Raw genomic sequence first — 22960 nt, forward strand, 5'->3', positions numbered from 1 at the left:
ACATATATATGTATCTATATATATATATGTATATATGTATCCATACATGTATATTATTAACCAAAATGACAATTTTCTAAATATCTGATTAAAGAAACAAACTAAGTATAAGGTAAAGTGAATTATTAAAGAGGCAGCATAGCATAACTGTTGGAAAGCCAGCTCTTCCATACAAGCCATGTGAGCTCATAGCAGTTATATACAGTGGGAATAATACCACTATTTTGCAGGTTGATATGAGAATTAAATGAGACGACACATTCACAGCACTTGGTAAAAATCCAAAAGTTTGTTGGTAAGATAGTATTTTCACGCGTTGCACAAAAGTGTAAATTGGCACAACCTTTCAAAATGACACAGGTAGACAATGTTCTCCAGGGTAAATTGTTGAGAAAAAAGCAAAGTATAAAACAGTGTATATTACATGCTACCATTTTCCCTATGAAAGACAGTGTGTATTATATGCTACCACTTTCCTTATGAAAGAAAATTATACAATTTAAAAAAAAAAAAAAACTTCCTTATATATTAATATACAATGTTCTCCACGGTAAATTGTTGAGAAGAAAGCAAAGTATAAAACAGTGTGTATTATATGCTACCATTTGAGTAAAGGAGGAATGGAAATTCATATTTATTTGAGTATGCAAAAAGAACCTTTTAGAAATTTATGTAAGTAATTAATAGTAATAATTACCTACTGGTGATGAAACTGAAACGCTACCTTACATGTAGTTAAACCTCAATAAATAGAAGCTGCAATTACTCCTCTCATCAGTGCTATCATCATCATCATCATGAAAACATATCCTTAAAATACATACACAGAATACATTCAAACTAAATCTTTAATGAGGTAAAAAGCCATATCTCAATTATTCATAGGCTATCTAGTTGGAGCTCCAAGCCCTTCATTTCCTCTTCAAGGGTAATTAGCTTTTGGCCATCTTACTGCTGGCTATCACCTCCACCAGAAAGTGAGCTGAGGAAATAATTCCAAAACCATCATTCTATTCCATTTTGATCAACAGTTTTTAATAAACAGCTTTTAAAACTGACAGGATTAAAATCCCATAGCACAACTTTCTAAAATTATATATAACAAAACTAAGATTCAGAGAATTTCCCAAATTAGGGACAGTTCAAAAATTTATAGTCTGTCCCTAAATGGTTTTCCCATTTTATTATTGATAACATGGGGGAAAACAGAAAAGAAGTTAAATTGAAATCGGTTATCCTCACTAAATCCACTCTCCTCATCTTTTATTATAGATAACCAAATTTGCCAAGATCAAATCCCAGGAGCAATGATAGTAAGTAAAGGATAGGTCAACAGAGAATTAAACAACTCAGCCTGGGGACTAAGCACTGAATGAACATCTATAATAAAATCTGTAAAGTTTACTTACACTAGAAATTGTCAGAGGCATGTTGAAATCCTTGCCGCCTTGCAGCCGGAAACCCCAAGGAGCTGGGCCAACCAGTGACACACTGTAGTTGCTCATGGTTCTAATGGCTCAAAGTCCAACGACAGAAAATGAAAGATGCTGTGAAAGATAATTAGATGATCAGCAAAAATGTTGACTTGAAACTCTACTACATAAATTATGTTTAGTATTTTGTTTTGGGGGCTGAGAGGATATAGAGAGTAAGTCTAAATTAAGTTCTTCATTAATTTCAGTTTAAGAAAAGCAATCTGTGGCCAGGCGCGGTGGCCCACACTTGCAATCCCAGTACTTTGGGAAGCTGAGGCCGATCACCTGAGCTCAGGAGTTCAAGACCAGTCTGGCCAATGTGGTAAATTTTGTATTTTCTATTAAAAATACAAAAATTAACCAGGTGTGGTGGTAGGCGCCTATAATCCTTCCTACTCAGAAGGCTGAGGCAGCAGAATCGCTTGAAACCAGGAGGTGGAGGTTGCGGTGAGCTGAGATTCAGCCACTGCACTCCAGCCTGGATGCCAAGAGTGAAACTCCATCTCAATAAAAAAGGCAATCTGTCAGCTAATATAAATTTTCTACACTCATGGCAATTTCCAGGGTCTAAAAATTCCATATCAGAATACACTTCTAGACACTTAATCTGTTTCACAACTTGCTACAATCCAATTTGTGGCTTCTTGGATACAAATTTTAACTCAAAGTACTTCACAACACTTCACTAATGTATATAAGAAAGAGCAAAATTTTATTTCAGATTGAATTCAAAATAATTTTCTCCTTCCCTCCACTTCATGTATTCTTTTGTCTGCCATTGGCAAGAGTCTTTCAATTGCACTTACTTAAATTCCAGGTTACTCTGACATGTGAAAGAGCCTGCAAATCAGTAGGCTCCCGTTCGTGCTTTCCAAATACTTAATTCTTTAAAATGAGAAGCTGTTTTTCAATGCATAAAACTATTCTCTCCAATCATGAACTACAACTTGTATTTCCTCCTATAGGGACATGGTATTTTCCACACTTAAAGTGCTATTTTTCCTTCAAATAGTCAAGGATAGGCAATACTCTAGTACAGTGATAGGTTGGTCACAACCTGCTTTTTGTTTTATACACACACCTCACCAGGCAGAGAGTAAGCATTTGCCACTCAGTGAAAAAGTTTATCACTAAATATGGTAGAAGTGCAGGGTTAACCTTAATGCATTCAAATGACATTGGCAATTCAGAAAAGAACCAGTGCTTCAATATTTTCTTTTGTCTGTTTTGCTTTAAGTGTGCAGGTAATGATTCTCATAGTAGTACCTTCATATAATTTTTAAAAAGAAAAAAGAAGTCTGATTTGAGTTTCCAATTGGCTGTTACAGTGGCAGGAGAGATAGAGAGGATTGGAGTTTTGTTTGTTTTGTCATTTTTTTTTTTAGACGGAGTCTCACTCTGTTGTCAGGCTGGCGTGTACTGGTGCAGTATCGGCTCATTGCAACCTCCGCCTCCCGGGTTCAAGTAATTCTCCTGCCTCAGTCTCCCAAGTAGCTGGGACTACAGGGGCACACCACCACGCCCAGCTAATTTTTGTATTTTTAGTAGAGATGAGGTTTCACCATGTAGGCCAGGATGGTCTCAACCTCTTGACCTTGTGATCCACCTGCCTCAGCCTCCCAAAGTGCTGGGATTACAAGCATGGGCCACCGCGCCTGGCCGAGTTTTTTTGTTTTTTTTTTTTTTTTAATGGAATACTAAGAAACAATAGTTCTCTCTCTTTAAAAAAAAAAATTAAAAACATAACATACGTGATTTTATAATTTTAAAAACATACTTCTTTGGAAAATCTAAGCTATTCAACCAAATCACCACCTAATATTACCTGTTCTAAAATATTTTTTAATCCATTCAAAATTTCTAGCCCATCACCCCAAATTCATAGTCGCAGCTGTAGATATTTGAACAATGGGTATACTTAAATCAAACATTCCTTCTTCTCATAAAGGGAAAATGGGGCAAAACATTCAAATAGGCCTGGTTTTTAAGGAAAAATTGTATCAGGGAAAATAAAAAATTACAGAAAATTGTATCAGAAACCAAAAGAGCTTTTCTACTGGCATGGTAGTATACTGAACTACTAGGCAATAACCCATTACTTCAGTATTGAAGTAATAGGCACAGAGCACCAAAAAAGATCCAAAGGCCAAGCCAGAAGTCAAACTGATTACATAGGTGAAAAACTACTAGCAGGAAGTTAATAATGAGCCACACATAATTCAATTGCTTTCCTGTTGAAAACAAGAAATTTTCAGAAAACTAATAGGACTGTCCTGATATTGGCACAATACTGAAATCAGAAGCGTGTAAAGCCAACTGATATTTCACAGGCAGTGTACCCTCCTTTATTAATCTTTAACTTGTGTCTGGGGAAGAACATGAAAGTTAGGCTCAACTTCCTCTGGCCCCATTCTTCCCTACGAGAAAATGTATTTCATTTAGATTATCAACTCATGTACATGTCACTTCCCTTTATTTGGGGATTCCCTTCCTAACTTCTCATTTGTTATCAAAATTCCTAGCACTGGCAAGGTCACAGCCACACTACAAAACCAGTGTCATTTCATTTCGAGTCACTGTCCGTTCATTTCTAGATGCTGCTTCTGCTAGCTTCATTTGGAATTCATTTGCCTTAAAACAGTCTGTGCCCCAAGCAATGGCAATATTTTTATTGGCCTTTCCAAGTCTCCTCCATCTCGTTATTAGTGCCCAAACCCTTCCTCAAATACCAAGCAGGCAGGAAATAGCATACTCTGCTTTCAAACGCGTAGAAAAAGTTGGAATTTTTGTACAGTTGTGGATTTTCTTTTGGGGAATGTCTAAACCATGTCTTTGCTCTAATACTAGGGAAGAAAGCTTGGTATTTCCCACACTTGTCTCAGCTTCTTTAGTGGGTGAAAGTGGGGGGAAGAGAACTCAAGATGAACTACACAGATGACAAAAAAGGCCTGAAATTAAAGAGAAATATCTTGAGAATCTCTCTCCGCAATGGAGAGAGAACGTAGGTAGAGCTGAAGAACCAAAGCCACAGGCACAGGATGAAAGCAGCCGACCCGACAGTTTTCCAGCGAGATTCACGCCTAGCCTTGTTTGCCAAATAAGGCTTCCGAGCGGGCCGTTTCCGTGGCAGGCGGGTTCAGCCGTCCTCCCCGTCAGGAAGGCGGACTTGGGATAGGATCTGGAGATCACACCGTAGACGTGCCCTGCCCAGCGCAGCCACGAATTTTCTTTCCAAGCTCTGCCCTGTCCACACGCCCTTCCTTTTTCCACTTATTGTCAAACGCACCGAAGGCACAGTCTTAGAAAAGCCCAAACAAGTACTCAAGCGTTAACAAATCTGGTGTTCGTGACGGATGTGATTATTAAACGAGCTTTAATTTCTGGACGCGCAGTTTTCCACAAACAGGTCACACAAAACTAAATATCTGGGAGAGAAAGAAATGCTTCTCAGTAGCCTGAGAGCAAAGAAACACTAACGCGCCTTCTCCGTTGAGTCCCGCTTCCCACCCTCACCCAAGAGCCTGGCGCAGGACGGGCACCCAGACGCCACGGTGGTGCCCTGGCGACGCCGGCAGCCGGGTGGCTGGGAGCCGCAGTGCCCGGGAGCCCGTCCGCGCCGGCCCTCGCTACTGGGCGCCCTCCCGCGTCCCGGTCTCCGCTACGCCGGTCCCGGTCGGCCCGGGCTGCGGGGACTCCAGGGCTCGCCCTCTGGCCTCACGCGGACTCCTGCGCTGCCCTTTCCCGGGCGCTCTTCTCCCAAGCCGCTCTCGCACCTCGGCCGATCCGCGCCCAGAAAGCACCTGAGGAGCCAACCCGGCGCGAGGAGCGCCCCCTCCTCACCGGCAGCCCGGCTTCCCTACTCGCGCTCCGCGCAAGGCGGCCGCTTCTTTCCCTCCTCCCTCCCGGAGATCTGAGAGGCGCATCGCCGGCCGGCCGCCACTCACCTCGGGTCCGGCGCGGCGCTGCCTCCGCCTCAGACGAGGGCTGACAAGTGACTCGCGGAGCGGGCGCCTTCCCCACCGCCCGCGGGAACTTCCGCCTCCTGGCTCTCCCTCGCCCCGCCCCCGGCGCGGGGCACGCCCTCCGCCCCCAGCCACGCCTCCGAGCCGGTCCCAGCCACGCCGCGGCTGCGAGGCTGGGCGCGCGGGCTTGCTGGGGCTGGCTCAAGCAGCCGGGGAAAGACAATCAGGCTACCAGCGAGTTTCGGTGGGAGTTGTCTTAGCGGATTTTGAGCGGTACCTGGCAAAGGTCTAACGCTCCTCGCGTCCGTTTTGTACTGGGTGCATTTCTCTCTCCAGAAATTTGAATTGGCAAGCAGTTGCTCTGCCTAAAAATAGAAGGAGACTTTGGATAAATCTCTATCTATACAAGTTCAGCGGTTACTGCCTGGGTTTTTTTGTTTGTTTTTTGGTTGGTTGGGTTTTTTTTTTTTTTGAAAAAGCTTTATATGCCTGAAAAGTGCAGACCTGTCAGGAAGGTAACCCTAACAGGTAGAAGTTAACCCTGTCCATCACACCAGAAGACAGTGATAGAAAACAGCGGCCAAAAGTGATTCAGCCACTGCATGTTCAGTTTATTTTTCTAAGTCCAAATCAATAGTCCACTTTCCAGCTCCTGCACCGTTGCTTGATATGCCCGAGGAATTTTATTCATAAGAAAACGTGAATAATATTCATTGAACATACGGAAAGCAACTAGACTCTTACACTGTGCATTGGCTTATAAAATGTGAAAAGGACAATTCTTAACAAGGGGCATGTGAAGCAAGGATGAACTTCTCATGAGGTCCGTGAACCTACAAGTGCAAGCAGAATTCTAAAGGTGAAGATCCAAAGCTGCTCTTTCCCTAACGGTAGCCACTGGCCACATGTGGCTATTAAAAATCTGGCTACCGTGACTGAGACCATGAATTTTTTGTTTTACATAATTTTAATTAATTTAACATTTAAAACCGATGCAGGATAACAATTCTTTTAAACACTACATTTAAGGACTAAAATGAAGTGAAATGTAGGACTACCATTTAAAATGTAATGCCCAAATTGAAGTATGTTGGAAATGTAAAATGCACACTGGATTTCGAAGACTTGGTATGGGAAAATAATGTAAAATGCCTCAATAATTTTTATATTGATTATATGCTGAAATCATCATATTTTATGTTTGGTTAAATAATATGTGATTATAGCCAGGCGCGGTGGCTCATGCCTGTAATCCCAGCACTTTGTGAGGCCGAGGCAGGCAGATCACCTTAGGTTAGGAGTTCCATTCCAGCATGGCCAACATGGTGAAACCTGACTCTACTAAAAATACAAAAATTAGTCGGGCGTGGTGGCGCATGCTTGTAATCCCAGCTTCTTGGGAGGCTGAGGCAGGAGAATCACTTGAACCTGGGAGGCAGAGGTTGCAGTGAGCCCAGATGGCGCCACTGCACTCCAGCCAGGGCTACAAAGCAAGACTCCATCTCAAAAAATATATATAATAATATATGATTAAAATTAATTTCACCTTTTAAAAAATGTGGCTACTAGATAATTTTAAATTACTTATGTGAGCAGGGTGCAGTGGCTCACACCTACAATCCCAGCACTTTGGGAGGCTCAGGTGAGAGGGATGACTTGAGGCCAGCAGTTTGAGATTACCATGGGCAACATAGCAAGACCCATCTCTACAAAAAATTCAAAAAATTAACTGGGTGTTGTGGTATACACCTGTAGTCTCAGGTTCCGGCTATCCGTATTGCTAAGCCCAGGAGTTTGAGGCTGCAGTCACCTATGATCGTGCCTTCATACTGCAGCCTGGGTGACAAAGCAAGACTCTGTCTTTAAAAAATAAATAAATAAAATTACATTGTGCTTCACATTATATTTTCATCGGGCAGCACCAGTCCATAGCTTTCATCACATTTTTCAAAAGATGGTTTTGGGGGAAAGTGTTTCCTAGTGTGAGAGCTGGTTTAGAGTCTAATATATGTTATCATGTTTGACATCTCACACAAAGATAAAAATAACAATAGCTACCATTTACAAATACCTACCGTGTGCTATGCAGTGTGGTAGTCCTTACAATAACTTTATAAAATGAATGCCATCCCCAGGTATAGATAATAAAAGTTAGGTTGCAAGCGATTACAGCTTGTGCCATGACTCGAGGTAACCTGTAGGAGTCCCAACTCTGCCACTCCTCATCTGTTTGCTGTTGATACAGTTAAATTGAGCCTGGATCAACAAAGATTAATTTAAAGACATCAACTGCAGATAGCCTATGGAGTTATCACCAGAGGATAAGCCTCTTGAGGTGATGAGGAAGAGCTGAGAGTGGGCAGACTGTTGCTTACTTATGCAAATTCCACTTTACCCCACAATTGCTAGCCTGTCTCTGAACTTCCTCCTCCTACTGCAGTTTAAATTCTGGGCTACGATTAAATTAACGAAATTAAGGTGTCTTGCATAGACTGATCTTTATCCAAGTGTCCTCGAAAGGACCAATTGCATCAAAATGACATGGACAACTTATTAAAGTTGTATTTTCCTGGGTCCCCTGTGGACCCAGAATCCTTGCAGGTGAGCCCTTGGAATCTTTTTATCAAACACTCCCTCCTAACCTCCAGGTAATTATTAAACCGCAATGCTTAAAAACTACTTCCCTAGAGATAGTGCTATGTCTCCAATTTACTGCGAACTGTGCTCAGGTAAGAACCATGCATTCCAGATAGCAGTAATTTATCAGTTTTCTCACCTTAAAGGAAATGATAATTGTAAATAACGTTGTGAGATTGTCATGAGGAATAGAGATAATATACACAAAAGACTATACATCATGCTTGGCACCAAGTAAGGATTAAATCCATGGTAGCCATATGAAAACTTTCCTAACCAATTGATTAGATTTATTTATGTATCATAAAAAACAAGTAGAGAACTTTGACATTCATTATGCAAGTACTATATTCTTAGTGCCCTGTGTACATTATTCTACTTAATTCTTACAATCATATAAAGTAGATGGTTTTTTTCAGAGGAAGAAACAGAAACTTGGAGATTAAGAAATTTAACCAAGGGCACACAACTGATCATAGATGGTAGTAGAGCAAAAAGTCTGATTCTAAAAACCGTGTTATTTTCATCACAACACACTGTCTGTTGGTAAATTCAGTAAGCCATCCAGCTCAAGGACCAGAGAAAGCTAGAATGCTTTAGAAACTAACACTGCTGAGGGCCATAGAGGTGTAATCCATAGCAAATTATGGAAATAAAATAACTGCTGAGTAATTTGTATATAAGGGAAGATGAAATTCCTTAGCCACTTCCAAGAGGGCATGTGCCTTAACTTGTTTTATAATGAATTGCTGCGGGGCCATTCTGACTCCCCTTGTCTGTTTCCCTCATAACTAACATTTATGAAATGGTTGACCATGGTTTGAAGGATAGTCTGTAACTACAGACGATCACAAGTTACTGGTCCATTAGGAAATCAAACCAATGTCCTCGGCCTGATAATCTCTACAGGGCTAAGTAATGAGGCACTGACCACAAAGGAAACCATATTAAAAGCTTTATTTTATCATAACCAGGGAAAGAAAACCTAGAAGAGTCTGGGTGTCGGGGGTGGGGGGTGTTAGGGAGATCAAAACATTAACTTACTTAGCAGGAAGAGTTTTTTTTTTTTTTTTTTCCTTAGCTGGAAGAATTTTTAAGAATATTCCATCTAAATACAGTATTTACCTAAGCACATAAATGTTTTCTCTAACATTTTATTATCCAATGTATGACTCAGAACCTCTTGTGGCACTTCAAAAATAACAGAAACTTAATTACAACATGGCATGGCTATGACAAGTTTTTATAGTTGCACCCAATAAACTATAAAGTGCCAGTCTTTTAAAAGTTCCTATGTTACTGAGTCAATTTATCTTTTAAGTCCTAATCCTGGTACGTAAATAAACCACTCATGAGCATTTAAAGTTTAAAATCTAGAATGGAAAGGAAGCATTAACTATTCTAATAACTAAAGAAACATTTGGTAACTTAGGGAGAAAAGATAGAAGGCACAGTGTCATTCTAAAGTTTACTAAAGAATCCTGGGAGAAGGGCAGAACTAAATCAGGCATGGAGAGAGTGGGAAGGAATAATGGATGGAAAGACTGTAAGAGCAGATCCATTAGGGTAAATGAGTAAATGTGTAATTGAGGAAGACGGCAAAGTTTAAACTAGCCTCAGGGATTCAAGTCTCGATTTGGTGGGTGGTATTCATAACTGATACTGACTGAATGAAGAGGAGTAAATATGCATTTTACTGGCACTTTCTGGTAAGAAAAAAAAGGCAATGGTTGGTTAGTGAGGGGTATAAATAAGAAGGATAGATAGGATGGACACTGGAAAAAGGTATCAGGAAGCCCCAGACTTGAGATTTCCGAAGTGGAGGAATATTCCTCATGATAAGATCAAGGTTCAGTCAGTCTGATGTTTTACTCAGATAAAGTCAGTTCATTGAGGAATCTAGTGAATGGTTGAGATGATAGAGAATACGTGGGAGCGATTGTGGAGATGAGGTGGACATGTGGGTTCAATAATTGTAAAAATTTGGTATATGAAGATGTCACAGTAGTCCCTCCCTTATCTTCAGAAAATACATTTCAGACCCCAGTAGATACCTGAAACCAGAATCGTACCTAACCCTACATATGCTATGTATGAATTTCTTTTTCCTTCACAATTTCATGGATAGAAGCTTCATTCTTACCATAGATCTTAGTAACTTCTGCATACAATTTTCTTATTTCCTTGTTAAGTTGAGAACTTTCACCTTTTCACTTGAAGGAAGCAATTTCTGGTTTCTCTTTGGCATGTCCCAAATCCCAGCATCGCTATTCTTACGCTTTGGGGGCACTGTTAGGTAAAATAAGGATTACTTGAGCATAAGCACTGCCATACAGGGACAGTAGAACTAATAACTAAAATGGCTGCTAAGTGACCAACAGGGTGGGTAGTATATGCAGCATGAATATGCTGGACAGAGGAATGATTCATGTTCTGGGTGGGATGGAGCAGGATGGTGTGAGATTTCATCACACCACACAGAATAGCATGCAATTTAAAACATGAATTTCTTAAACGGAATTTTTCCATTGAATATTTTTGGACTACAGTTGACTATAAGTAACTGAAACTGCAGAAAGTAAAAACATGGATAAGGGGGGACTACTGTATTTTAAGAATGTTAAAGTAAGAAATGAGCCTAGAGCAGAATTTCCCAATTAGTTGGTTTTGCCAAGAAATTAATCTTCTCAATCTGGGAGGTAGGGCAGATTGGAATTGGAAACCTCATCCATTTTCCCAGTTTCCAAGTTTGCCTTGATGTAAAAAGAGTTGAGGAGCACTGTGTTAGGATACCAAAAAGAGAGAAATGAAAAGATCATTAGCTTTTTATTTATCTCGTTAGCATTATGTGCTCATCATAATACCTTCCAGATTTCTACTAAGGAGTTAAGGAAAATGTGAAAAAAAAGAACACAGAGAACGCTCACTGTGATAGTGCTCAGTTAGAAAGATCTTATTTGTAAAAGGTAGTAGAAGACGACACCCTGCCCATACAACTATACAGAGTCCTTTATTAAATTATTTTAAATTAAACACATTTGAGTATACCATCTCTTTCTGCTCAAGACCCTGACTAACACATTATGGGTGATTCTTTTAATCATCAACAACTTTGCATAAGTCACTAAACTTCTATGCACTCTTATTTAGTGTCTATCATGCCCCAAAGATATGTGATGTCAAAGCAAATTCATTTTTTGGAAAAATATTGAAATGTTTGCTCTTTGGATTTTTTAAATTGATGACTTTTTAAATTAGGCATTTTAGAGATTTTTAGAAGCATTTCCATTAGGTGGTATGGTATAACCCACCATCATTTAAAATCTTGAAATAAATGTCTTCTTTTTTTTCATTATCAACTTTCTAACCAATAAAAGAGCTAATACCAGTTGTGAATATTCTGAATCACAAATAAAACACTTCTTATTCTAGACCTTATTTACATTTACATATATATATTGTATATATAGTAGTTATATTTGGGAAATTAGATTATGAGGCCATTCTTTACATTTCGTATTTATAATATATTCTATATAGTAAGAATAAAATGACACAAGGTTTTTGAAAAACTACATGAACTGATTAAACTCATTATGATAATATAAGCTTGTATTAGTCCAAAATTAATTTTAAATTGATTGGCTTTTAAATCTCAATTTCTTTAAGTATGATTTTTGGTCCCAAACTACTGATCTAATCTCTGCTGATTCATTAGATAGTCTTTCACATGTCTGGATGTAGAATTTCTGAAGCTTTTCCATGGATCTTCCATCAATAGTGGGGCTATGAGGACATAATTATTAACAAGGCAAATGTACAAATGAAGTCTTAAAGTAAGTGGCATTTTGGATTGGAAAGATCCTTGGAGAAACCTAATCCTAACACACTTTATTTACAGTAAAATCTCTCCACCCAAAAAATAGTACCTCTACTAAATGTTTTTCAAATCCATTTACATACTCTGGGAAAGCAAGGAAACTAATATTTTGGTTGGAAGGTACCCACATTTGTAGTCATTGTGGAATGCATTAAGGCATGTCATTCCTAGCCAAAATGTAAGGGATATAGTCCTAAGAGTGATGAATCAACTCATTTAAAAAAATCTGATTAAAGCATAGAATTGTTTCCAAAATAAGGAATACTATGAAAGAATGATCGTGGATCAATAACATATACTAAAACCAGAATATCCCATTGATAATACTTAATTTACACATCACAGCAAATTCTGCCAGTCTGTGCAATATGCACATACCTATCAACATTTAATTTCATAAAATTAATTCTGGGAATTTTCTCAAAGCCACTTTCTCTCAGCTGTGAAAAGGTTAACAGATGAAGAAAGTAAGCAAGACAATTTTTTAAACTATGAGATATGAAACTGGAATCTAAATATTTTCAAGACCTGGTTATTCCACATGACAAAATGTTTTCTGAACAATACCCTAGCCAAAGTTTGATGCCTGTTTCATCTTCGAATTTCAAGGCGTGAACAACATAACAGGAGTTTTGCTGTGTATGAATAGCAAAATCCAACCATTTTCAGTTAAATATTATTTTACACATTAACGCTTACATTTTGAAATTCATGGAAAAAGTGCAACTATAAATGTTATCAATGGTTGCCCTCTAGGTGGTGAAACTTGCTGTAATTGCCTTATACTTCTATTTGCTTTTTATACTTTTCAAATTTTCTATGAAAATATTTTACTTTTATAATAAACTGAAAATCAAGAGCAGTAGTATTAGTACATATCAATACACATAACATGATTATATACACATACTTGGTCACATACATTCATATATACATAACAAATACCTTTGGAACAAATGGGAAGTTTGAATAATAACAATTTCTTATTAAAGATTTAATAAAACATTTAATAAAAGCTAAAAATTCTTCTGCATATACATATAATAAAAGCTAAATATTTTCCTTCACATGTATTGACTTATTTTATCCTCACAGCAACCTAAGTACTTACTATTATAGTTTCTTCCAATAAGAAAATGAAGACACAGGGTTAGTGTAACTTGCTCACAGCTGTACGTCTAGCTAGTATAGGCAGAGCCAAGTTTTAAAGCCAGGAAATCTGCCTATATGACTATGTACTTAACTAAAATACATGGCTGCTTTTACAGAGTATATTATGGAAGTTTTTATCTCTGGAATTCTCTTTTCATGAAAGTCTGATTCAGCCCTACATGGTTCTAATTCAGGATCATAAACTTTCTTGACTATTTTTATGTTTCGCATAAGTAACACATAGCATTAGATGAACTACGATAAGGTAAAATGATTAATTATAATAAAAATCATTTCAGGATTGGAAGATAAATCCCTAAACCAAATTGTAAAAAATATTTTCTCAAATAGCTTAAACTGAAACCATTATTTCTTTTAAGAGTTATAGCTGTTTCTATAGAAAGGAGCCCCCTGATAATAATAACTTATTTTTCAGTATGTGAAAAAGCAGAAAAACCAAATTTAAAACTTCACTGAATGTTTGGTTTTCCCTATGAATTTCTTCTAGGAAGGAAAATATCAGAACATATATATGGCTGTTCCATTAATACCAGTCAAACATCCAAATTAAGTCTAAAAAATAAAATATTTACAAATTTGGTCTAGGTAAAACGAAATTATTAGACATTTTAATTATGTAGGCTAAGCGAGGTGTCTCACACCTGTAATCCTAGCAATTTGGGAGGCCCAGGCAGGTGGATTGCCTGAGCTCAGGAGTTTGAGACCAGCCTGAGCAACATGGTGAAACTCCATCTCTACTGAAGTACCAAAGGAAATAGCCAGGGGTGGTGGTATGTGCCTGTAGTCCCAGCTACTCGGGAGGCTGAGGCAGGAGAATTGCTTGAACCCAGGAGGCAGAGATTGCAGTGAGCCTAGATCATGCCACTGCACTCCAGCCTGGGCAACTCCACCTCTAAAAGAAAAAAAATAGAAAAAGTAAAAAAGAAGGCCGGGCGCGGTGGCTCACACTTGTAACAACCCTGGGAGGCCGAGGCGGGTGGATCACCTGAGGTCGGGAGTTCAAGACCAGCCGGACCAACATGGAGAAACCCCAGCTCTACTAAAAATACAAAACAATTAGCCAGGCATGGTGGAGCATGCCTATAATCCCAGCTACTCGGAAGGCTGAGGCAGGAAATTGCTTGAATCCAGGAGGCAGAGGGTGCAGTGAGCCGAGATCGCACCATTGCACTCCAGCCTGGGCAATAAGAGTGAAATCCCATCTCAAAAAATAAAAAAAGTAATTTTATTTTATTTTAAAATTTAACCCAAGTTTTTGATATAGACACACCTTAATCAATCTTCATAGAGCAGTCTTAATCAGTTATATTAAATGTTAAAAGATAATTTTGATATTTTTTAAACAAACAACCCAAACACACTGGTTAAAGTAAAAAAAAAGAGTACTGTCAAAAACATAGGCAAAATAAATACCACATTTTCCAAATTAACATCAATTAAAAAATGTATTGGACCAGTAAGTCTCTCTATGGAAGACTTAATCTGTAGGGGGAAGAAAACTAAAGACATTTCTAGTTTTCTTTATATTTATCTGGTCAGATTCCTTGACAAATTCTTGTTCTCTTGTTATATTTAACATAGCTTTATATTATTTATAATTTATATTGTTTAGTAAATATGTTATTAGAAACATTAAATGTATATTATATATATAGTGGCAATTAAATCAATGTGTTATCATTTTGGAACTTAGACTCTGTAACACTAAAGTGTTTCTAGCCCAAAGACAGAAATATATATAAATTTTGAACAAGAGATCCCCTTGGCATATAAGGGGATAGAGACCTTGGCATTAAAATAAATAAATAAATAAAAAGCTTCTAATTCTTTCATCAAGACAGGAAAATCAAAATGCTACCTATTTGAAAATACTTCAATATGATTAGCAAGGGCAAATAAGGAACAATCGCTCCTAGAAAAGAAATGAGTTGGTTCATTACAACTGGAGCCAAAGTATCAACTGTTATACCCAGATCCAAATATAGTGCCTTCTGGCACAGAAAGAACTCAGAGCCAGAGGCAGAGCTGGTGGACACCTGATAGCATTGCCCAAGTAACTGGAGCTAAAGTTTTCCTTGTTGTGGAGACAAATACACTGAAAATCCAGGCAGAGAACAAATCACATTACCTTCATTTTAGAAAGTTCTTTGAAGATGGATTTTAAATCTCCTGGTATGTCTTGTTGTTTTTTTTTTGTTTGGTTTTACTTTTTAAGTTTTCAAAAATAGAATAATATAATGAACACTCAAGAATAATATAAGGAACAGCCTCAATACTTACCATCATTAATATAATTTACTTTTGGGTGTTTGTTATTGTTGTTTAGTTTCATTTTGTTTTTGAGATAGGGTCTTGCTCTATCACCCAGGCTGGAGTGCAGTGGTGCAATCATAACTCACTGCAGCCTCCATCTCCTGGGCTCAAGCAATCCTCTCACCTCAGACTCCCAAGAAGCTAGAATTGCAGGCATGGGACACGACACCTAGCTATTTTTGTTTTATTTATTTTTTGTTGTGAGACAAGGTCTCACTGTGTTGCCCAAGCTGGTCTCAAACTCTTGGCTTCAAGTGATAGTGCCGGGATTACTTGAATTTAAATTAAAGTTTTAAACATAGTTTTAAACAAACATAAGTATTACACGTGTCAAGATTTCACAAATTATTTTTCAGGTTAAATGAAGGAATGTGAGTTTCAGTTCATCCATATTGCAGTTCAAATGTTGGCGCAAAAAAGAATGTTTGGCAGGTTTTTTTCCAAATGGAAACTCTCGGGACAAATAAATCTAACTTATGGAGTTCTATCAATTTAAAACTGAGTATGCTCAGAAATTCACTTTATTATTAGTTCAACCGCTAAACAGACAGAGTTTCAAGGACTCACTCATGTTAATTATCTGTTAGAAGCTTGTAAAAAATCCAGAGTTTGAATTTGCTAATTTACACTAAAAGGATACCTGTGAAGCAATGTGAACCTTCATGTCATTTTACTTCCAGGAAAGTCTAATTGAAAAATAAAATTTAGGTCAGAAGTTTGCTCAGTGAGTACGGAATCAGAGTAAAAAGGGGTGCAGAAAGTTAAGAGGCCTCATCCCATTGGATAATCAGATGGACTCTTCTTTTGTAGGGTGATGACGTCAGCAAGTGATTTTGGATGCTGCTAACACACCTTCCCCAGACTGCAGTTGGAGAGCACTAACTAACAAGGGCTTAGTTTCAAACTCTTCCTTATTGAAATGCCTAATTTCTATTTCTTTCTATGAATAAAACACCTCATTAAGAAGAGATACCATTTCTAAGATTGTAGCTTACTTACATGAGCAGCATTTTAAATTAATGTCTTCCATCTTGAGGAAAATTCCCAGGCCCCTTGCTGAAGACTAGGAAGCAACCAACTAAACAGCAACTATTGAGTCCCCGGTGTGCTATCTACCACACCTCAGGTCATTTAGACTTGAACACTGGGAAACCACAAATGCAGATTTTTTCCTGTTTTTCCAGATTTCGGAGAAAAGGCTCCAGTTGTTTTCTTGTTTTTTTTTGTTGTTGTTGTTGTTTGTTTGTTTGCTTGCTTTTTTCTGAGATGGTTAAAGAAAGACTAGCCTACAACTCAATTTCTAAGGGATGGCTTCCCAAAGAATCAAAGTTCTTACTTAGATTTTCAGGATGAACAGCAGAAAAACACATTTTCATCTTTTTCCAGGCTTGTTGATTGTATTAATATTTGTTTCTCTACAAGATTAATAAAACAGATTCTCTCTTTCCTTTGTGCATGTATATGCTATCAATTTCTTATTTTATATTAGCTTTCCTTTATCAAAGGATTGAAAACTGAAACAATTTCAAGACTTCTCATATTATTAAAATTTGTTTCATTATGTCTCTCTCATACTGTTAACAGGAATAAATGAGAAGCTTTCAACAGACCCAGATGTTTCATGACTTCCTTCATTTGTTCTAAGTAGCTTCCTTCTAGCCCAACCCTCACCAATTCATAAGAATTCAACCTGATCAACCACCCTGTTGTGAAGAAGAAAAGGTTTCTTTTCCCACCAGTGGCTAAAATATGGCTGAAGCACCTATAACAAAAGGCAGATTACCAAGAGAGAAGCATACAAATTTATTTAAGTTTTATGTGACTCAAGAGCCTTCAGAAATGAAGAACCAAAGAAAAAGGGAAACCAGTGTATTTTTTGGCTAAATTTGATGAAAGAGAAGGATGACTGCACTAAAGGGTTATGATATAGTGCTAATAAACTGGGAAAAACTTAGCAAGCCCTGTTTGTTCAGATTCTTCTCTGTGTCCCTGTGTCTTCAGAGATAAAGACATTCTTTTCCTCTAGGTTTAGGGAGGGCATTTCTTACAAAAGGGTCTTATAACCTCCTTCAGAGGAAGATCAGTTAATTCTTTTATGGCCTGCTTCATGGGAGAAGAGTGGGGAGAAGGTCAAAAAGCCCTTCCTGCGTCTGCTGCTTTCTTAAATGCCAAGGTGCCATATGCTGGGATAGTGTGTCTTGAACCCCACCACTGTCTACTGACACAAATTCTTAGAAATTAATTTTAACCAAAGGAATAATATTAGAGATCTTTTATTGTACCTTTATTGATTGCCAACACATTTTGATTCTGGCATTTGTAAAGAATTGCTTCCTCTTCTGCTTGTCCCAAGACAGTTGAGTGGAAGACTACGTAGTGATAGAATGGTGGGGATGCAGAAGAATTTTCTTGCTGTAGCATTTAGTTATTAGTAACATCGCTGAAATAATGACATTTGATTACCTTATTAACAAATCTAATATTGGAGATAAATAATCTCACCAAAAATAATTTGCTTTTTAGCATTGAAGTTAAAAAATCCACTGGTTAGCTCCACAAAGTCTAAGACAATTGCTATGGTTTCAATGTGTTCCCCAAAGTCCAAATGTTGAAACAATACCCAATGCAGCAGTGTTGAGAGGTGGGACTTAAGAGATGATTAAGTCATGAGGGCTCTGCTCTAATGAATGAATTAATGTGAGTATCAAGGGACTGGGTTGCTGATAAAAAGATGAGTATGACTCCCCTTCTCTTTCTCTCGTGAGCTGTCTTGATCTTCTGCCTTCAGCCATGCAACGATGCAGCAAGAAGGCTCTCACCAGATCTGGCCCCTCAGTCTTAGAGTTCCCAACCTCCAGAACTATGAGCCAAATAAATATCTGTTCATTATAAATTACTCAGTCTCAGATATTATGTTATTATATTTTATATGTATCATTATATGTTATAAAAGCAGAACAAAATAGACTCGGATAGCAATCTTCTATTTTTTATTCTGATTTATTTACCTGTTTTCTGATTGATTAACTGATTGATTGATATAGGGTCTTGCTCTCACCCAGACTGAAGCACAGTGGTGATATCACAGCTACTGCAGTCCTGATCTCCTGGGCTCAAAGAGATCCTCCAACCTTAGTGCCCTTTCTCCAACCTCCCACACTTCTGCCCTATAGCTGAGATTACACATATGGACATCATGTCCAGCCAATTTTTTTTCTTTTCTTATTTTTTGTAGAAACTAGTTCTCTCTGCATTGCACAGGCTGGTCTCAAACTGCTGGACTCAAGACACTCTTCCAATTCTTCCACCTTGGCCTCCTAAAGCGTTGGGATTACAGGTGTAAGCCACCCTGCTGGGCCTGTTTTCTTATCTACATAATAACAATCATTGTGGATTGATAACACTTCCTTCTTTTATAATTAATTTTTTATTTGTATTTCAACAGTTTTTTGGGTTAAAGGTGGTTTTTGGTTACATAGATAGGTTTTTGTTTTTTTTAATGGAGTCTTATTCTGCCCCAAAGGCTGGAGTGTAGTGGCACAATCTTGACTCACTGCGACCTTCATCTCCTGGTTCAAACGATTCTCCTGCCTCAGCCTCCCAAGTAGCTGGGACTATGGGCACGTGTCATCGTGCCCAGCTAATTTTTGTATTTTTAGTAGAGATGGGGGTCTCACAATGTTGGCCAGGCTAGTCTCAAATTCCTGACCTTAAATAATCTGCCTGCCTTGGCCTCCCAAAATGCTGGGATTACAGGCATGAGCAACTGTGTCCAGCCTGGTTACATGGATAAATTCTTTAGTGGTGATTTCTGAGATTTTGATGCACCCATCACCTGACCAGTGTACACTGTACTTAAGATGTTATCTTTTACTCCTAACCCCCCCAACCTCTCCCCCCTCCCTGCGTCCCCAAGTTTATTATATCATTCTTATGCCTTTGCATCCTAATAACTTAGCTCCGACTTTATAAGTGAGAACATACGATGTTTGGTTTTCCATTTCTGAGTAACTTCACATAGAATAATGGCCTCCAGCTCTATCTATGTTGCTACAAAAGACATTATTTTGTTCCTTTTTATGTCTGAGTAGTATTCCATATATATATATCTCTCTCACACATTTTCTTTGTCCACTTGTTTGTTGATGGGCACTTAGGTTGGTTCCATATATTTGTAATTGTGAATTGTGCTGCTATAACCATGCATGTGCATGTATCTTTTTCATATAATGACTTCTTTCCTTTGGGTAGATACCCAGTAGTGGGCTTGCTGGATCAAATGGTAGATCTACTTTTAGTTCTTTAAGGAATCTCCACATTGTTTTCCATAGTGGTTGGACTAGTTTACATTCTCATCAGCAGTGTAAAAGTGTTCCCTTTTCACCACATCCATGCTGATGTCTACTGTTTTTTGACTTTTTAATTATGGCCATTCTTGCAGAAGTAAGGTGGTATCTCGTTGTGGTTTTAATTTACATTTCCCTGATAATTAGTGATGTTGAGCAATTTTTATTTGTTTGTTGGCTGTTTGTGTATCGTCTTTTGAGAATTGTCTATTCATGTCCTATGCCCACCTTTTGATGAGATTATTTGTTTTTTGCTTGATAATTTGTTTGAGTTCTCTGTAGATTCTGGATATTAGTCCTTTGTTCAATGCATAGTTCGTGAAGATTTTCTCTCACTCTCTGGGTTCTCTATTTACTCTGCTGATTATTTCTTTTGTTGTGCAGAAGCTTTTAAGTTTAATTAGGTACCATTTATTTATTTTTGTTTTTGTTGCCTTCACTTTTGGGGTCTTAGTCATAAATTATTTGCCTAAGCCTATTGAAAAGTACTTTCTTGGTAGAGCCCACCTACAAAGTGACAATAAAATTATCTGACAATATCATAGCATGATACGTTTAGCTCAGAGTGGTCTATATATTAAGCACATATGCAATGCTTATCATTCTTTATACTTTTTCCATTGAAAAAGTTGTAAGTACAAATTTCTGAGTGGTTAGCATACTACTTTGTTACAAACGAAAACCCTGCAAGTAGTATTAACTGGTGTGAGGAAGAAACTCTTGGTGTTATTTGTTAGTAAAGTTGCAATTGCACTACATTGTTGTAACAACTGACTACAATTTTAAGGCTATTTTTAAGGCTTTTATTATGATACATCTTTGCTTTGGTTGTTTATTCATTTTGGTTTTAATTTGTCCCATTATTAACAAAAGTTACTGATCTTTTCTTTTCCTCTCAATCTTAAGGTAATGAGACTCCTGGTCCTTTTTTAATTTTAATTTTAATTAATTAATTAATTAATTTTGGTCATAAAACCAAAAAAGAAGAGCAAACAAATATTTAGGTGAAAGAATGAGGTATCAGGAACCCTCTGACCCCAATCCACACTGTCATCTCCTGAGCTGTCAGTGTTCCTCTACCTATCTTCTGTAACTCAGGCTTTTGAAAGCAATACGCTCTTTTACAAAAAAGGGAACTGTAGTTTAAATGCCTTGCTTCTGGTTTCCCCAGTGAACCAATAACAGTCAGAATTAGAACCCAGACCTCCTGACGTGTGATTCAATGTTCTTTCCACTTCACAATGATGCCTAAAAATATAAACAAATTTTAAAAGCTCTCCAAAGAAAATAATACCTTATCCATTTCCATGTTGTAAGTAACAACATTGAAGCCTGAAGTTTAGTAAGATTAATTTTTAAAATTTTTATATTGTCTAACAACTCAGTGACATCCTATAATAATAGTTTCAATCTGTAAAAACCCTTAGAAATTTTTACAAATAACCTTTATCATTTTCAAAAAATAAAATTGTCTTCAGGAAAATGAGATCCTTTGTGCGGTTTTATTTATACATTTGAATTACTTCACTATATTCCATCAGTGCCACCCCTACAAATCTGTCTTGTTGATGATAGATCTTAGTGTAAATGTCATTTTCCTATGGGAGCCTTCTTTGATTTTTCAGAAAAACTTACTTCCACACACTGCATTTATACTTTTATAGCACCTGCACTTTTCCTTCACAGCCCTTGTTATGATAGTAATTATATGGTAATTTGAGTAATTATTGTTTAATGTCAATTTATCTTCCGGATCATAAGATCATTGTGAAGGCCGAATTTGTTTGTCTTGTTCACTAATATGTCCCCAGCAGCAGGAAGTGATGGACACATAGAAGGTATTCATTAAATATTATGTAATAAGCAAACATGTGTGTTTCTCAGGGTAACTACATAAGCTTTCACATAACTGGCTTAAGAGAAATAATAAACAATAATGGTCCTTTTCATTGTATACCTACTCTGCTCAATACATTGGGCTAGGTGTTTTACATGTGTATTTTTACAATAAGCCTATGAAGTAGCTATACATTTTATTCACACTTACATATGAGAATGCTGAAGTTTTAGAAGATAAGGTAATTTATCCAAGGTTACCTGACCAGTGGCTGGAGTTTGATTGCCATAGGGATTTAGGAAATTTTTTAAATGCAAGAAAAATATAGTTAGTTTTTTTTATTCAAATAGTAACCTCTCCTTCCGTCTTTCCATACTGGAGAAATGGGAAAATGAAACCACCACTTTACCTAATAATCATTCAGAGTCAAACTCTTTCATTTTAATTACTGTGTACAGATCCCAACTGTAGCACTGTCTTAGTCAGTTTTCCACTGCTATAACAGAATACCTGAGACAAACCAGGTCATTTAGAATGAACAGAAATGTATTTGGCTCACAGTTCTGGAGGCTGGAAAGTCCAAGAGGAAGGGCCACATTTGCTGAGGGCCTTTGTGCTGCATCATCTGTTGATGGAAGGGCATAGACAGAGGAAGAGAGGGTCTAATTCACAATTATAACAAATCCACTGTCTGAATAATGAACTCAGTTCTTTGATAATGACATTAATCATTCATGAGAGTAGAGCCCTCATGCCCTAATCATCTCTTAAAGGTCCTACCTTTCAACACTTCTTTTGCATTGGGGATTAAATTTCCAAAATATGCTTTTTAGAGGAGTGGTCCCCAACCTTTTAGTCACTACGGACCCAATTTCATGGAAGATAATTTTTCCATGGACAACGAGGGTTGGTGGGGGAGTGGTGGTGAGGAGGTGGTGGGGATGGGGTGGGGTTGGGTGGGGGGAGGGATGGTTTCCAAATGAAACTCTTCCACCTCAGATCATCAAGCATTAGACAGATTCTCATAAGGAGCATGCAACCTATATCCTTTGCATGCTCAATTCACAATAGCAATGGTGTTTCTATGAGAATCTAATGCCGATGCTGATCTGAAAGGAGGTGAGCTCAGGCAGTAATGCTCCCTGGCCTCCACTTACCTCCTGCTGTGTGGCCTGGCTCTCCTAATAGTCCTCGGATTGGTATCCATCAGTGGCTAGGGGGTTGGGGTCCCCTGTTTTAGAGAACACATTCAAACCATAGCAAGCATTTTGGCTTTTATGTATATGGGTTAAAGCCAAAGATTTCAAACCTCTCTTTCCCGTTTTCTTTATTTTTTC

At 37.9% G+C, this 22960-nt stretch overlaps 1 protein-coding gene and 1 long non-coding RNA gene across 19 annotated transcripts in view; one reads left to right on the forward strand and one right to left on the reverse strand.

Annotated features, from left to right (window-relative positions):
- The window catches only part of PDLIM5 (PDZ and LIM domain 5), a 205560-nt gene extending 200003 nt beyond the window's left edge, over window positions 1-5557 (reverse strand). For 15 of the 18 annotated variants that reach the window (XM_032239580.1, XM_032239584.1, XM_032239577.1 and 12 more), the window contains exons 1-2: window positions 5420-5557; window positions 1410-1547 (exon numbers count right to left, since the gene is read on the reverse strand). In XM_032239580.1, the coding sequence (XP_032095471.1) occupies window positions 1410-1505 (96 nt within the window). In that variant the 5' untranslated portion in view covers window positions 1506-1547; window positions 5420-5557. Of the gene's footprint in view, window positions 1-1409; window positions 1548-4227; window positions 5005-5419 lie in introns of those variants that run through there. The other 3 variants (XM_032239578.1, XM_032239585.1, XM_032239567.1) reach the window with 3 other exon arrangements.
- A 9582-nt stretch (window positions 5558-15139) lies between these two features.
- On the forward strand, window positions 15140-17394 carry LOC116524545. Its single transcript, XR_004257384.1, has 2 exons — window positions 15140-15299; window positions 17025-17394. It is a non-coding gene; the product is annotated as an uncharacterized LOC116524545 (long non-coding RNA).
- The last annotated feature ends 5566 nt before the right edge of the window (window positions 17395-22960 follow it).

Source organism: Sapajus apella, unplaced genomic scaffold, assembly GCF_009761245.1.
Source record: "Sapajus apella isolate SASKATOON/1434 unplaced genomic scaffold, GSC_monkey_1.0 scaffold45, whole genome shotgun sequence".
In the NCBI taxonomy this organism is placed as follows: Eukaryota; Metazoa; Chordata; class Mammalia; order Primates; family Cebidae; genus Sapajus; species Sapajus apella.